The 15787-nt window shown below is 40.2% G+C and overlaps 2 protein-coding genes across 2 annotated transcripts in view; both read right to left on the bottom strand.

Annotated features, from left to right (window-relative positions):
- Positions 1–234: 234 nt before the first annotated feature.
- Positions 235–3689, bottom strand: PRR18 (proline rich 18). Its single transcript, XM_017813752.1, has one exon. It carries the CDS (start codon positions 1557–1559, stop codon positions 609–611), a length of 951 nt encoding a protein of 316 aa, XP_017669241.1. The 5' UTR covers positions 1560–3689; the 3' UTR covers positions 235–608.
- Positions 3690–3816: 127 nt separating this feature from the next.
- SFT2D1 (SFT2 domain containing 1) overlaps positions 3817–15787 on the bottom strand; it is a 19763-nt gene continuing 7792 nt past the window's right edge. Inside the window, exons 3-8 of the mRNA XM_017813753.1 lie at positions 14717–14799; positions 11233–11314; positions 8793–8828; positions 7974–8032; positions 6560–6589; positions 3817–4503 (exon numbers count right to left, since the gene is read on the bottom strand). Of these exons, the coding sequence (XP_017669242.1) occupies positions 4464–4503; positions 6560–6589; positions 7974–8032; positions 8793–8828; positions 11233–11314; positions 14717–14799 (330 nt within the window). The 3' untranslated portion in view covers positions 3817–4463. The remainder of the gene's footprint in view (positions 4504–6559; positions 6590–7973; positions 8033–8792; positions 8829–11232; positions 11315–14716; positions 14800–15787) is intronic.

The following is a 15787-nucleotide window of genomic DNA, read 5'->3' as shown; positions in this document are numbered from 1 at the left end:
CCCCCAGCAGAGACGGGCTCGCCCCCACCTGCTCGATATCCCGCCTCCGCCGCCTCAGCGTTTTCTTTTTAGCCGAGTTGTCGGCGACTGAATCAACAAGCTAACCTGGGAACGGCACCAGGCTCTTCCCACGGTGGTCGGCCGGCCATCCTTACCTTTAGGACACCGAGACAGCGAACACACGCTGGTGGACACCGCCAGACTAGGGACGCGAAGCTACCAAGCCGCAAAGGCTACCGCAACACAAGAGTAATTTATTCAAATAAATAAAAATGAACTTTTATGTACAAATATACAAAACCATTACGCACATCTTATAAAGTATTCGTAAGTCTTAAAAAAACCCAAGGGTAGAGGCAGGACGCCCACAGCCAGCTGCCCTCCCTCCGAGCACCCGGGCACCGGCCGTCGCCGCTCCTTTGTCCCTCGCCTCAGCGGCGGCGCCGCCCCGGGGATCGGCTCAGGCCGGGGGCTCCTCGACGGGCCCCACCGCGGAATCCCCGGCGCCGACGGCACCACAAAGGGCATGACGGCTGCAGACGGCGGCCCCACCTCCCGATCCGGCGGCCCCCTCCGCGCCGCTCCCCCGGAGCCGGCCCCGGCGGGGTTCAGAGAGTGCCGAGGTGCGGCAGCGTCTCCAGCCGGTCGGGGTGGTCGCGGCCGACCGCGTTCTCCACGCCGCGCAGCCACTCAGTGCATTTCCGCACCAGCCCCTCGTCCGCTGCGGCTCCCGCCTCCTCCTCCTCCTCGTACTCCTCGTCGTCGTAGCGGTGCTGGTCGTTGAGCAGCGAAACCTTCAGCAGGGCGCGCAGGTCGCCGCCGCCGCGCCGGGCCAGGGCCGCTCTGCCGCCGGGCGCAGGGGTGATCTGCCCCCGCTGCCGCTCCAGGCTGCGGCGCTGCAGCACCCGGATCGCCTCCGGGGGCAGGCTGAGAGAGAAGCGCCCCGCCGCCTCCCCCGGCCCCCCGCCGAGGCTCTCGCAGGAGCGGCTGCCTGCCCCCGGGCGCCCTCGCGGCTGCGGCGGGGCGGGCTGGGGCCGCGCTCCCCGCTCGGTCGGCGGCCTCCGCGGCGGCGGCCGCTGCAGGGACGAGCAGGGCCAGGAGCTGGAGAGGGGGCCCGGCCGCTCCGGGGGCGCTCCCCGCGCCTTCCTCGGCGCCTTCTCCTCCGCGGGCCGCGGTGCTGCCTTCTTGGGAGCCGAGGCGGCCGCCGGCGGCTTCTTGGGCTGCGGCCGGGGGGCAGCGGAGGAAGCCGTGGGGGCCGGCAGGAGGGGCGGCAGGGTGGCGGTGCGGCCGGGAACCCCCTCCGGCTCATCGCTGCGGGCCCAGGGAGCCGCGGGGCGCGCTCCGGGCAGGGCAGCGCCTCTGCCCGCGGGCGGGCAGGGCCCAGCGGCTCGCCGCGGCTGCAGCCCCATGGCCACAGGCGGACGAGGAGCCCCGATCGTCGGCGCTGGATGCGAGCTCGATCTGCACCGACAGCCGTGGCTTTTCCCTCTCGATAACCCGCCCCCCTTCCCGCCCTTCGCCCGCCCCGGGAACACCCTTCCCCAGCGCGGGGTGGGCATGCGGGCACGGATCGGGGTCCTGCCGGCACTGTCCGTCCTTCCTGGACGAGCTTCACTAGCTTGCTGCGGGTGCTACTTCTCCCGGTCCTCTTCCGCCCGACCCACAGCAGAGCCGAAGGTAAGAGTACGGCGGGGCTTACGCACGCCCGAGAGCAAACAGGCTCCAAATTCTTCCCAAAGTCCTCAAGCGTCGAAGTGTGAAAGGGCAGTATTTTAATCCCACATTACACTAACACCCTCTTCCCCTCTTCAAAACTTTAATAATATTTTGAGCTCCTTGATTACTTGAATTACCGTGAATAAGGTTAGGCAGACAGTACAAGAGTGCAGTCAGTCCCACTCAGACCTAGGGCAGACTTGCTAGTACACCAAATTTCAATGCACAAGCCACTCTCAGGATAAGAGCTGCCACGCTTACTCATGAAGAGCATAGTCCAGAGATGCTTCTTCCTAGCCTCAATGCCATCTGTGATTGAGACAAAGTGCACTGTTCAACACTTCTGTTGTGATGGTTTTTTTTGTTTGGTTTCGTTGTGGGGTTTTTGTTGTTGTTTTTGGGGATTTTTTTTGTTGGTTGGGTTTTTTTTCTGATGGAGAAGGCAGCAATTTCCTACCTTTCAAGTCCTACACAACAACAGAGGTTTGTAGAGGTTTCATGGGGCAGCAGTAAGTAAACAAATGTTTCCTATCAATCCAAGATCACTACCACTGCAAAATTTAGCCTAAGTAGTCATGGCATATGATTTCTACAGCATTTACTTCGAAGTACTAGCATACCAAAACTTTATCAAAAGATGGGTAGGATGTATGCAATCCACTGGGATAGAGATCTTCACGTTTGTGGTTCCACATTATCATAAAGGGTATTATACTGTGAGGATTCATCAGCTGTGAGCTTTTGGAATACTCACTAAACAAAGACAGGATGTGAAGAAGCAAAAGATATAGACAAAACAACACAGTGTATGTGCTCTGTGTGCAGATGGAGGAACTAACTCCTTAAATGTTCAGGAGAGAAAAACAAGAACCCATGATGTAACAGACTTAAGTGCATATGAAGGCCTACAAGTACATAGAAATTTTGGACCTCAGCTCTTGAACCCTTTCTCTCCTGGGGATCTCAGTGTTAACTGATCAGCGTTAACTTCATTACTTACCATAGTACATAAATAAATAATAAAAAAATCTGAATAACCAATACCATTCTAATTAAAACTTACAGTGATTAATTGTGTACCACCAGAACTGATGGATTATGGGCAAAACAAGCTCTGGAGCAACTGAAGGCCCAGCCCTGAAGCACTGACTAGTGGGAACGGATCCCCTTGTTGTCAGCTGTGATCGGCAGCAGGAGAGGAAGGCACAGTGGTGGCCATTACCTGGATTACATCCATCACCACCTATGCATGTGCTACTTCATTTTCAATGCAAACTGAAAACTAAAAGGAACTAAAAATTCCCTCAAGGGTCCCCCAGCACCCAGGAGCTGGGGTGGGCAAAGCTGGACCGACTGTCACTACACCACACAGTTACCAGTGAACCCAAGAGCCTGCTGCAGGGCCAGGACTACCCAGGCCCCCATCACCAGCAGGAAGGATGCCTCGCCAGCAATTTGTTGTTTTAATCAGTTAAAAGGTGTTCCTTGGTTGGCAGTTTAGATGCAAAATAATGCAATCACCCTGTATACAGTTTCCCCATAAGATGTTGCTATGTTTTGCAACACACACTGAGATTTACAGGAATGTACTGTACTGCAATTCCTCTCTTTAGCCTGAGCCCTGAATACTAAGACGACTGGGGTTTTCCCCTTCCTGACACTGCGGCTCATGTCTTTAAAAGCCATTCCTTCTTCTGTATTTGTGCATTAACAGAAAAAAAAGTGATTCCAAACCAACAGGGTTTGAACACATGAATCAAGCACATCTATCCTGTGCAAAAGAACCTCTGCAATATATTATCAACCACTACGGATTTAACTTTGCTCCAGAATAACTGAATAGCTCTTACTTGAAAAAAATTAGAAATGAGAACCTTTTACTGAATCCAGGCAAAGTATTAAAGTATTTCATTTCAATCTGTCATCAGTTTAAGTCAGGATTAACAGTTTGTCTAAATATTAAAAACGAAGAAGCTTTAAAGTCACTTCTGCAAATCTAATAACCAAATTTGGACATAGTCATGTACTTTCATACTTATTCAAGTGTAATGCTGAAATTTGCAGCCTCTGTAGCTGATTCCTAAAGAAAAATATTTTAGGCACCTTTAAAATGAATTTATTTCACAAGTCTCATTTATGCATTTGCCATAAGTTCTTTTAGTAAAAAGTATTTAAGTACGAAAGTTTAAAAAATCATTTAAAATATAGTTTTTCAATAAAATCCAACAAGCATTAAACAGATCTTTCACATATTAGGCTTTTTCCACAAGGCACATGTATAGAACATTTCCAATGAGAAGTTAATTATAACTTACCAAATCTTTACAATGTTTATAAAACTCTAGGAAAACATACAATGGATAATGTACAAACATGAATGGCAGCTTGCAAATTTTAGACAGAACTGTAAATTAAATCTTTATGCATACTACCCAGATCATAGTGGCTTGCCTCCACTGAGGAATAAACTGTTACTGGATGCAAAGTAGTTTTAAGACTACTCTGCATTAAGTATTTCAATGTACTTTTTTGTTTAAAAAAAAAGCCTGGAAGTTCCAGAGTAAACACAAACAATTCACCAAATTTATTTTTAAAACTCTTTCTAGTAAAAATTATTTAATGTCCCAAATGCAAAAGGCAAGGAAAATACTAAATTGTTACTGGTTATTTCAGGAGTGGAAAAGTATAGTTTTCTGAGCAAAATTTACAGCTGGCTTTTAAAGTGGACAGTGGTTCCTGATTATAATTTACCCTAGACAGGATGAGAAGCATTTAATCACAGCATCCCTTTAAAAAGAAAAAAAAATCAGTTGTTATTTTCTTTATAGACATCTCAACCATCACATATTTAAATTAAAATATGACAGAAACTAAAGACAAATACTAATAGTTTATTAAATGCAGGATCTGTGTGTGACTACCTCTATTGAAGCGACCAAAGAAAGGCTCAAGCCAAATCTGAAACACAGGTCTCCCACACTGTTTACATTCCAGCACATGCTAAAATGCAGACACAGTGTTAAGAACTGCTCTGCAGCACACTTGGAGGCTTAGCAAAGGTCAGAGCCTTATTTCACAAAGGCTGGCCAGCAAGGGCATGGCTGAGGAATGCACCAAATCCAGTCAGTGAGACACAGGTGCTGTGAGTCCAAACCACACTAGAGTTAGACCATCACAGCGCAGGAAATAAAGCACAGGCTGAAGGGTTTAAAGTGCAGGTACTGACAGTGTAGGATGGAGAGCTGGTGCAGCCTTAAGGTTTGAAAGATCTGAAAGGCTGTATTTTTTTAATGGAAAATAAGCTGTTTTCTGACTGTTAGATGACTCACTTAAGTCTCATTTATTTTTCATTTTCTCAGAAAAGTAACAACTTGCTAAGGAGTGGAATTTGTATTCTGTTGTTAGTTGGCTGAAAAATGAAGAAACATACCATCATGACTCTTTAGAGTCACTGTAGGTATGAGTTTTGGTTTTGTTGCATTTGTTGTTATTTTCATTTGGGTTTGGTTTGGGGGGCTTTTTTTTTGCCAGAGCCACAATTAACTAAAAAAAAACAAACATAAACCAACAAACCCCCCCAACAAACCCATGAACAAGTAAATTGTTTTTAAGAGTAAACCATTAATAAACCAAGGAATGATGATTTTGTTGAATTCAAGATAAATACATACTTTAAACAAATGACATAATACTGTTTTCTTAACATAGTTTAGATTTAGAGCACTGTTTCTGTAGGAAAAGCAGCCTATACAAGAAATTTATGATAGCATTCCACATAAGCAAATAACTCAATAATCCTTAAAGAATTCACTAAATTACTAAAAGCAGTCTGTATAAAATTCAATTCTTTGGCTCATAAAATCTAACAGATAAATAAAACCAGAGAAATTAACTGATGTGTATAACCTAATCTTTTTCTGCCCAGAACTTAAAGTACTATTGGTAGGGAAAAAAACCAACAAAACAAACAGTGACTGGAAGCTCAACTTGGTTTCTCTAAAGAGCAGATTAAAAAAAAAAAAAAAGGAAGGAGCCTACTGAGACTGTCTCCTGACTACTGGAACTACAAGAATTCAGAACACTACTTCTGAATGGGTTAGCTTGGACTGTCAGAAATAGGAAGACAACAATTTGAAGCCTAAGTTCAGGTAAAGTATTTTATCCACTGTAACTATCAACTACTAAAAGTCCTTCCTAGATGAAATCTGAAGCTTTAAAAAAACTTGTTGGTTTGTTTTTTTAAAAACACACTGTTGAAAAAACAAACTGCATTTTTCATGAATCATTACAGAAAAAATAGATTCTTATATTGGATTACTTGCATGTGTTTTCACTCTGTGTTTGGCTAGCTTTCATTCCCTTTTTGTACATGAGAGTGAAAACAAAGAGAAGCTTGCCAAAATGGAAATTAACACAAAGCATTGCCTTTGCCTCTCCCAAAAATGATGGACGAATTCAGAAATAGACTAAGCAGCTGAAACAATGTTGTTCATTTGCTTTTAACTAAGCCCTCAGATCTGTAAGTTAACTTTAATAGATCTGTAAGTTAATTTTAATACCAAAAAAGTCACTATTGTATCACTGTATTTTTAAATCACTGGAGAATTTAAACAGAACCTTGATTTATTTTCAGTGATGAAAACTAGAGAGAAATTTATCAAAGATAATTACTGTGCACTTTATTTGTATTTAAAGCTTATATTAAGCATTAGTTTTGAGTTCAGCTATGTCATTTTCCAAAAATTAAAAGGAAAGGAAGGATGTTATGTTCTTCTCACATACTTACTCCCCAGCATAAAGGTAACTGACTTTTGTTAAGATGAAAATTATTATGCAGACTCACCTTGCAAAAGGAATATAAGACAGACTATACCTGAAAAAAAGAGGAAAAAAGTATATTTGCAGAGTGTTTATGTATCTCCTTGAACTAAATTATTTCACTATAGTCCAGCATTAATAAAAGCAACCTGTTGTAACACAACTTTAAACCAGATTACCTATTCAATTTAATGCTTACCTGAGAAAAGATTACACGTTGGATAAGAACTAAACATACTGACAAGGACTTGGTGGTTTACTTCTCCTTGGCTTTTTTTTTTTTTAATGTAGTTCATGTTTTCTAATGCACATGAACTTAAAAAACCAAGATTTACTATGAACAGACCAAAAAGGAATGCTTCTGGAAAAACTGTATTCAAGATGATATAGACAACTTTTTTCCAGCTTAAAAGAGAATCTAAATTACTATGCAAATATACATCTAATATTTATGTAACTCTAAATACAGGTATATGCTGTAGTATGAACAATATGCCACAACTGTGACACTCAAACAGCTGATAATTCTGTTGTCCCCTGAAACTCGCTTCTCACAAGCTTCCAGGTGGTGTTTTGTTCTCATGCCCAGCCTGATCAAATTGTAGAACACTTAACAAATGTGAACTGTCTGCTGAAAACATGCAGAACACAGTCTGAGTAGTCTTTCCTCTATCCAATACCAAGCATTTGCCTGGGCACAGCACAATGCCCAACAGTCCCTATCCTGAACAAATGGTTACTTGTCCTCAAACCCAAGTTCAGTATAGACTCTGTGTATTCAGGGCAAGTTCAAACAAGAACTGTGGTCACCTTGGGTTGCCTGAGAGTTAGCACCAAGTAATTCCCCTGGGACAAGGAGACAAAGTATGTATCTCTATGGAGAAAGGAGTAACTTCCAAAACTTCTGCCAGGATTTCAGGCATTCACCTGCACTCATGCATTGCCAAGCCTTTGCCCCTGAGTGCATTTGGATGGTCATCATAGTACCTGCTGCACTAAATTTACCCTCTCACATCCACCCCCTCTTTACCCAGTGCTGCTGTGTATTCTTGGGACACGACATACCCTATGAAAATGTTGTTTAGTTTCTTTCACTTCAAAAATGAAAAAATAGTTAGAACTCAAAAAAAGAGAGAGATGCACAGAACATATGATTATACTGTTACTTTCACAATACAGAAAAGGCATGAGAATCTTTTTGCATATATATTCCTTTTATAAGGCTTCAGATAAGTTCACACGTTGCAGAATATACTTAAAATTGCCATTTTTGTAAGACGATTGAATATAGATTTTGCTGGAGTTACACAACCTATCTTAGAAGAACAGATTGAGGCTGGCATTTGGGCACACTTACATGTGAAGCATATATATAGGTTTATAATCATGCGGGTGTAGGAGCAGGAAGAAGAAATGAAAAGGAATTTTAAGAATCTTACCAGGTCATTGCCAAAAACTGCAATATGCAGAATAACATCGCCAAACCTTTTTTGTCCCACTAAGTAAAAATGAAGCAATTACGGCAAGTTAGATCATTTTGCACCATTCTATACGGTAAACAATTGGAACAGTCTGTTCAATCAAAAATTGAGTTAGCTGACAATGCCTAAATCTTCATAACTTAATTTGCTACTTCTTTTCTTTCTAACAGCTTTCCATTTGTTTCATCCATCGCTTCATTAGCATCACACTATGAAAACCTTTTCTAGCTTTGAAAATACTTAACAGCATCGGTGCTAACACTCTCTCATGAGATTGTACTTCTGCAAACATGGAAGTTCATTCCATATGAATATGTCCAGCAACATATTTACTTCTATGGAATGTAGGTACAGCCAGTTTCCAATCAAAATGCTTGAAAGTACTTGTTCTGTTTCTTTTTCATTGTCTTAATTAGCTTAATATTCTGTATCCATGGCTTCTGAAGACCACTACATATTCTCTGATATTTTCTGACATCACTAAAATGAAACGATATTTTAACTTGCTTTTCTTAGTTTTTATTCCAGAGGTCTGCAGACTGAACCTGAAGCTCTAGATTTTGTATTCTCATCTACATCACAAGCAGGTGGAAATGTGCGTTTGCTTTACAGCCAGCAGGCTCATCACTCCACCTAAGCTCTACTGCACCTGACAACAGAAACCACACACAAAGCTCATCTTTCCTCCACAATTGAACTTTATCTTAAAGCCACGATACAATTAATAAACTAACGAAGCTGGATTGCTTCTTAGAGGAATAAAGTGTTCTCACTTACCCAGAATACAGCACAAAGAGTCAATACTAGGCAAAGCTGGGGTGAGATGGAAGGAGAGACAAAAAAACCCAGAATGAATACTCAAATACACAACAGAGCAAATACAGTAACTGTTTTCGTGTTTTCAATGGGCAACCAGCATTTTCAGAATTGACTTATGAAACATGCAGAGCCAAGGCCTGAGACACAGTGACTATCATGCTGAACTCCACGTAAAGTGGTGTTTTCCAAAGCACACTATGAGATATGTGTGGCCAGAAAGGTGGGACGAGTCTTGGAAGAAAGAGGTGGAAGAATTGACTTCAAGAACCAAGAGGAGTATAACCAGGTGTGTGTAGCCTTATGTGTAGCCTTATTAAGAGGTGGGGTTAGATGATAAAGCTTGATTGAAAGCAACCAGTCTGGGAACTGCTACTCTATTATTTCAGTACATACTATCATTCTGAATCTAGTATTTGTAACAACCATTTCTGACAAGAAAGGTATGTGCATCACTACAATCTATTATTAAAAACATCCATTCACCATTACGGTATCTGGCAAACAGAGGCTATACTTCATCTGCCAGTGCTTTTTTATCTTCTGACAGTAATGAAGAGCCCACTAGGGAGCAGCTGCCTCAGATACAGTGAAAACGCTCATGTGAAGCTTTGTTCAAGGTACTTATATACTTCTGATGGAACATTACAATGATATATTTGGTTTACTATGCCAAGTAATCACACCATTCGTGCAAGCTTAATCATCACCTTGAACTTTTCCACTAAATTTCATCTGGCTTCCTCCACTTATCATTACACATAGAAGAAAACAGAAAAACCCTCTAAATTAGTTTTCACTGAAAAAAATCTGTTGGTGTTTTATTGAAAGAAAAATAACAGACTCTTGAATTTTCCAAATATGTTTGTGACTCCTGAACTGCCTACAATTCTAGCTTTGTGTTAGGATGGGGATTAAAACAGTCAAATACATCCAAAGTTTTCAAAACTTTATAAATTTTCCAGTTCTTCTCTGTTTTACTGAAATTTTCCATCGTAACCGTCTTAGATCTCATCCAGTGTTCATGATCACTATTCAGTAAAACCTTTCATTCTCTTTTCCCAAACTTTTTGGTAGCTCCTTTGCACAGGTAGGTAGGTCTGTGATGTTTTCTCTACTATCTGTTCTCTTTCCATTTCCCTGATGTTTATTGTTTCTACAGCCTTCAAAGCAAATTATTTTGTCACCATGCCTGAGCATGGTGGATAATAGGATCATCAGAGCAAAATGATTTTTGTGCCTGCTGTTTTAAGGGTCTGGCTTAGGCTCTCAGTTTCACCAGAAAAAGCCCATAGCTGTAAAGTGTTGCAGAATTCATACTCAGCAAACACAGACTCTAGAGAACTGGAGATATCCTTGGACATTTTTACTGCAGACCTACAAAACATAGCTTCCCTAGGACTTGTAACTTGGTTGTAAAAGATGGCAAAACAAAACAAAAAAACCTCAAACCAAACCAAACAAATCTCTTGAACAAATCTTGGAGTCCAAGCTAAGGATCAAGTGACTTTCCCAAAAGATACGGGCAAACACGAGCTTCCTAAATAAGATTATAACTTTTTTTTTTTTTAAAGTGGGTGTGTGAGAGGAAAACCATACAATCCATATGACAGACATCCAGAAAAAATTTTGCACCCACATCAGCTCTAATCAAGTAGAAAAAAAAGTTATATGATAGGGAGAATAGGAATAGACAACTACATTTAAAAAATAAAAGTTGGAACAAATCAGGGAGGAACAGGAGAGAAATTAAATACAAAACAGAGGAGCAGCAAGTTGAAAATTGTTTTGAAGCAGAAAGTTGTTTTGAAGTACCTAATACAGAGCTTTGGGATAGGAATTCTGATATTGGAGATGGGGTTTTTTTTCCATCCCCCTGGAAGAAGAAACGATGGTCATGGAAGTAAAGGAGCCAAAGATGTCACAATGGAGAGTCACGAAGCTGAACATGTGACTTCCCACACTTTGAGGGAAATAAATTATTTTTCTCCATTGCTTTGAAAGTGCTGAACCACTAACCTTTACAGACAGAGCTGCAGCCAACAAACAACTGTCAAGCTACACTTGGTGACCACTGACTTTTCACAGTAGCTAAAAAGTCTCTCTCTTGCCTTGTTCTTGATTAGAAAATAAATTAATCAACCTACTATTAGCATTTAGTAAGAATTATTCAGTAAAAAGAACATGTCACTCCAAATGATTAATTAAAAAAAACCCCATAAGCAACAAAAAGACAGGCTGATAGAAAGGAGCTAGATAATCTCTATGACATACAGAGCTAAACAGCTTGACTGTTATTTCTTAGTACAAAGAAATAATCTCCCTTTAGAAAAGCCTCAAATTTAGCTTTGAGGCTAAAGGAAAACTTTTTAATAAAAGGAAATAAAGACAGTATATTTACCAACATCACAATTGTAGCTATTAATCGTTTTGGATCAAACATTGCTTTCAATTGCTTCAGTGGCCCCATCAGGAAACATGTACTAATAGGAGAGAAAAAAACAAAACAATGTTAAATCCCTTTCAAATAACTCTTTGTAAAAGGCAGTAGGTAATTAACCAGTTTTCTGACAGTTAGATGACTTCAAAGGTTCTAAAAAAAAAAAAGGTATTTCAGTGTTTAGCAACAGAAACTCACTAGAACAAAAGGTGAAATACTTCATGAATTTAGCCCTGGAAACAGTTAGACTCCCCCTTGGTCACAAAATTCTTTCCAAACCATTAACATAGTAAAAAAAAAGTAATAGGCAAATACAAGAACACTATTACGTTGGCTGAGGTCAGAGGACACCCAGGAAAGAGGGTGTGACAAGGATATATTTAAGGAATAACAGAAGAGTAGAAGCAGATGGGTTTTCATGAACTCTTTCATCATCCAAGAAAAAAGCACATTTCTAATAATAATCTGTTTGATGGTGTTGAATGCCATTTATAAATAAAGACAATGAAGAAAGCAGTGCAGTTATAGGTAAATTTAAATCATGTTAGAGACACAAGAAGGGAGGAGATTGAACAATGACTGTAAGTAGCCCTACATTAATTTAGAAATGTGTGGGTAGTCCAAGATGTTTTGACTGTTATTTTAAGATGACAAGCACCATAATATATAAGAAAAAAAAAAGATGACAAAACTCAACTCTACAAAAGAAAATGAAGATCATATCCGAGAGAATGGGAACAAGTACAGTGGTTAGAGGAACAACAACAACTAAAGGCTTTTTTACAAAAAACCCCAATATGCTGTAAGTACAGCAGAGGGTTATCAAGGTAAAGTTTAGTGAATTTCATGTTGAAGCTGTTTTAAGAACTGACTTGTCAAAATAATGTAAAGATTACAAAGACCAAACTTCTGCAGAAAATTTCTTCTTAACAATAAACTTTTTTACCCAGACGGCATGCAAGTAGCTACAATCAAGATTACAGGAAAGCTTTAACTTTTTGGTCAAACTCAGCAAGCAAAAAGGAAAGAAAAAGTTCAGTAGTTTTTACTAATCCTCCTGCTTTTTTCTACTCTGTAGTTAATTTGAAGGGAGAACAAAAACCATCAGCAACGCTATGCTGTTCATGCAAAGAAATGCCATCTGAACTAAGAACTCACAACCACAGGAGTAATTCTCTGGCTTCAAATATTCTGAGATGAGTCTCTTTGTTCCCTGACATTGAAGTCATTTTCCTTTGTAGAAAACACAACAATTTAGTGAGAGAATTAGAATGCCTGTAATCTTGTGGTGCTCTGAATGCTTTACTAGAGAGTAGAAAACCTAGTTTAACACCTTTTCTAGTTAACAGTTATTTATATGAAATTAAACAATCAGTAGCAGGGAAGAGTTCGATAGAGCTTCCTCCTTCCTCCTTCTAAGACAGAAGAAATATGGGAATCCACATCCCAAGCAGTAAATAGAACTCAATCTTCCACACCCAGATGTTCCCCTACCAGCAACTTCATGCATACAACCCCTTCTCTTCACTTTTTTTTAAGTTGTGTAGACAGACCTCAAAAGTCCGTATTAAATGGGAAAAAATGTTTTCACAATTCAATAGGAAAAAAGTTTTAAATTCACTGCAATCCAAACTAACTTTTTCTTAGTATTTTCTCATCTTGTCTGCTGAGCCATAAAATTAAATTAAGACAAAAAAAAGGGGATCTGAAGAACTAGAAGAAAAAATTAGTTAGCTAGTGGAAGGAGAGGGATGATGAAAATATGGTGGTAAAAAGGAGTGAAATTTAGGCCACGTAAAGTAGGCAGAAGAAAATATAGAAAGCAAAATGCATTGTTTGTAATCTGATGAGCATTGAAAGACAGACATCACAAGAGCTTCTCCAGAGAGGAGATTCCATAGGGAGAAAAAAGAAAGGCTGAAAAACAATTCTAGAGGTCCTGCACTTAAACAGGATATTTTTCTTAGATACAACACATTCTGTAAGAGATACACTCATCATCCCAGAGAATATCAAGCATCATTGTTATCATGTTCATGGCTAGAAAATTATATTAAAAACAGGCTAGAGAGGAATAAACAGGCTAATAGGACTGGTAACTGCATTTTGTTTTAAATAGAGACTTGCAAACAAGCCTGAAAAAGTTTAAATCTGCTTGTCAGTTTGGGACTCTATTGTCATTTCCTACTGTTCGTAGAACACAGTTGCCTGTTGTTTATATCTGAAAGGACTACTGGAGGAAATGGGGGGGCCTCTCTTTTCTTCTAATTTTAGTTGGTGTCCAGACTAAAGTTTTTCAGCATTCTCCTAAAAGAAACAACAGTCTGTAAAAACTTTCCTCTTAATTAGACTTGATTAGTACCAAGTTTCTAAAATTCTAATTTAATTTGAAGCAGTGAAAACACACACAAAGTACCAGGTAAAAATGAAACAGCAAAAAAACCCATCCCAAACCAACAACAAAGAATAAGGTAAGGGAGAGAAAAGGAAACACTCAGCATTGCCTACCTCCAGTATTAATTTTTTGTCTTGTTTTAGTATGAGATGGAATAGTTCGACAAATGAGATTCAATTTCAGTATAGAAATTTTTGGCTCCTAACAAATTTGTTGAGGAAAAGCACTACACCTTCACATTTCTCAAACGTTAATGTCACATGACCAGAGTTTTAACAGATTAACAATGCTTTGATTCAAGAATTAAGTCACTTGACTAAAGTAATAGAGTCCATGAAAGTCAAGACCAGACTCAATGGCGTTTGAGTCCCGTGACCATGCATCAGCTACACTAAGATCATAAGAGAAGGAGGACAAACAGAAACTGAAAATACTTCATTGACACTGTTTCTTACATGTCTTTCAAACCGTGAAAGAAAAGTTTTTGATCCTAAGAGTTCCCTTCTGCAAATCTTTTAAGACTGTTATGTGGAATACTTCCAAGAATCAAACAGTTTAAAAATACACTGTGAATGATTTTTAGGTTCTGCTTTTGCCCTTACAGTCAAAACAAGGATTTCCTGAACATCTCCTTTTTCAAAGAATTTTCTCTTGAGAGAGAAACAGGATAATCACTCTGCTAAAAGCAAAAAGCTCCTTCCAGTAAAAAAGCATCCACACAGTATGGAGACTACCACCTGCCCCTGAAACTGAGGTACTTCTGTACCTGGCAGAAGGATTTAGCTGTAAAAAGTACAAAACATTCAATGAGCAATTTGTTACTCATACTTCAGATAGCAGTTGTGATGTGTCCACAAAACAAGCATGTAAGATAACTGATATTCAACAATTATGACAGTGTTAAAACTGTTAAATAAACAAGTTTTTATGTTATTATCATTTCAATATGAAAACAATGTTGTTTATACACAACATTCTAGAGCAAAAGCAAATGGAAATGTAGATGAAAAGGAGGGTACTCTTCTAATAACCATAACTAAGAAATCGTACCTGGCTAACGCAGCAATATTTCCCAGGGTGTAGAACACTGCAAAAAGTTTGATCCCCTTTGGGAGCCATAGCAATGCTGTTCCCTATGAAAGATAAGTTATTTGTATGTTTGCAATTAGTTAATTCAATTTATTTAGATTTTATAGTCTATGAATATATTTTCATGCTATGAAGAGCATCATTCTGACATAACAATAGCAAAGTACCCTGCTCTCAGAGTTGCAGCAGTCACTACTCAGCATACTTCTATTGCCACCTGCTGGCAAAACAGTGTGTTGGTTTACTGTATTTCACAGTATCTTTACAACCAGGCAATATTTGTTTATATTGTTTAACACATTTATTTGTACTGTTTATATTCTATTTACTGCACTTGCAGTTTTGTTACAATGCCCCACTGTACATCCTGCACCTCCACACACAAAGGATAAACTGTCTTAAAACCACACTAATATTCATCTCCTTTCTCCTCCAATCAACCATCTGGTTTTGCAGTTTAATATGAACTAAGGCTGAATAGAAATATTTTAGAACTCTTACTTCCAGACATTTCTTATTTCCACTAAACACGAAAAAATCCAAACCCTTCTGCTGATCACAGTTACCTATGGTGAGCAGAGAGAAATGGAATTATAGAATGTTTGGCATTATAAGGGACCTTAAAGATCATCTAGTTCCAACCCCCCTGCCCATGGGCAGGGACACCTCCCACTAGACCGAGTTGCTCAATGCCTCGTCCAACCTGGCCTTGAACACTGCCAGGGATGTGGCATCCACCACTTCCCTGGGCAACCTGTTCCAGCACTTCACAGTAAAGAATTTCTTCCATATATCTAACCTAAATGTCCCCACTTTCTGTTTATACCCATTACTCCTTTTTGTATCACTACAGTTCCTGACAAAGAGTCCCTCCCTAACTTCCTTGCAGGCCCCTTTCAGATACTGCTATGAGGTCTCCATACAACCTTCTCTTCTCCAGGCTGAACAGCCCCAATTTTCTCAGCCTGTTAGAGCCTAAATGGAGCCTAAGCTAGAAGCAAAACAAGATGGGATGTGGACACTGTGTCCTGG

The sequence above is a fragment of the Lepidothrix coronata genome, unplaced genomic scaffold (assembly GCF_001604755.1).
Source record: "Lepidothrix coronata isolate B3197 unplaced genomic scaffold, Lepidothrix_coronata-1.0 Scaffold42, whole genome shotgun sequence".
Lineage (NCBI taxonomy): Eukaryota > Metazoa > Chordata > Aves > Passeriformes > Pipridae > Lepidothrix > Lepidothrix coronata.
Note: the sequence above shows the minus strand (reverse complement) of the source record. Positions and strands in the feature narration are given on the sequence as shown.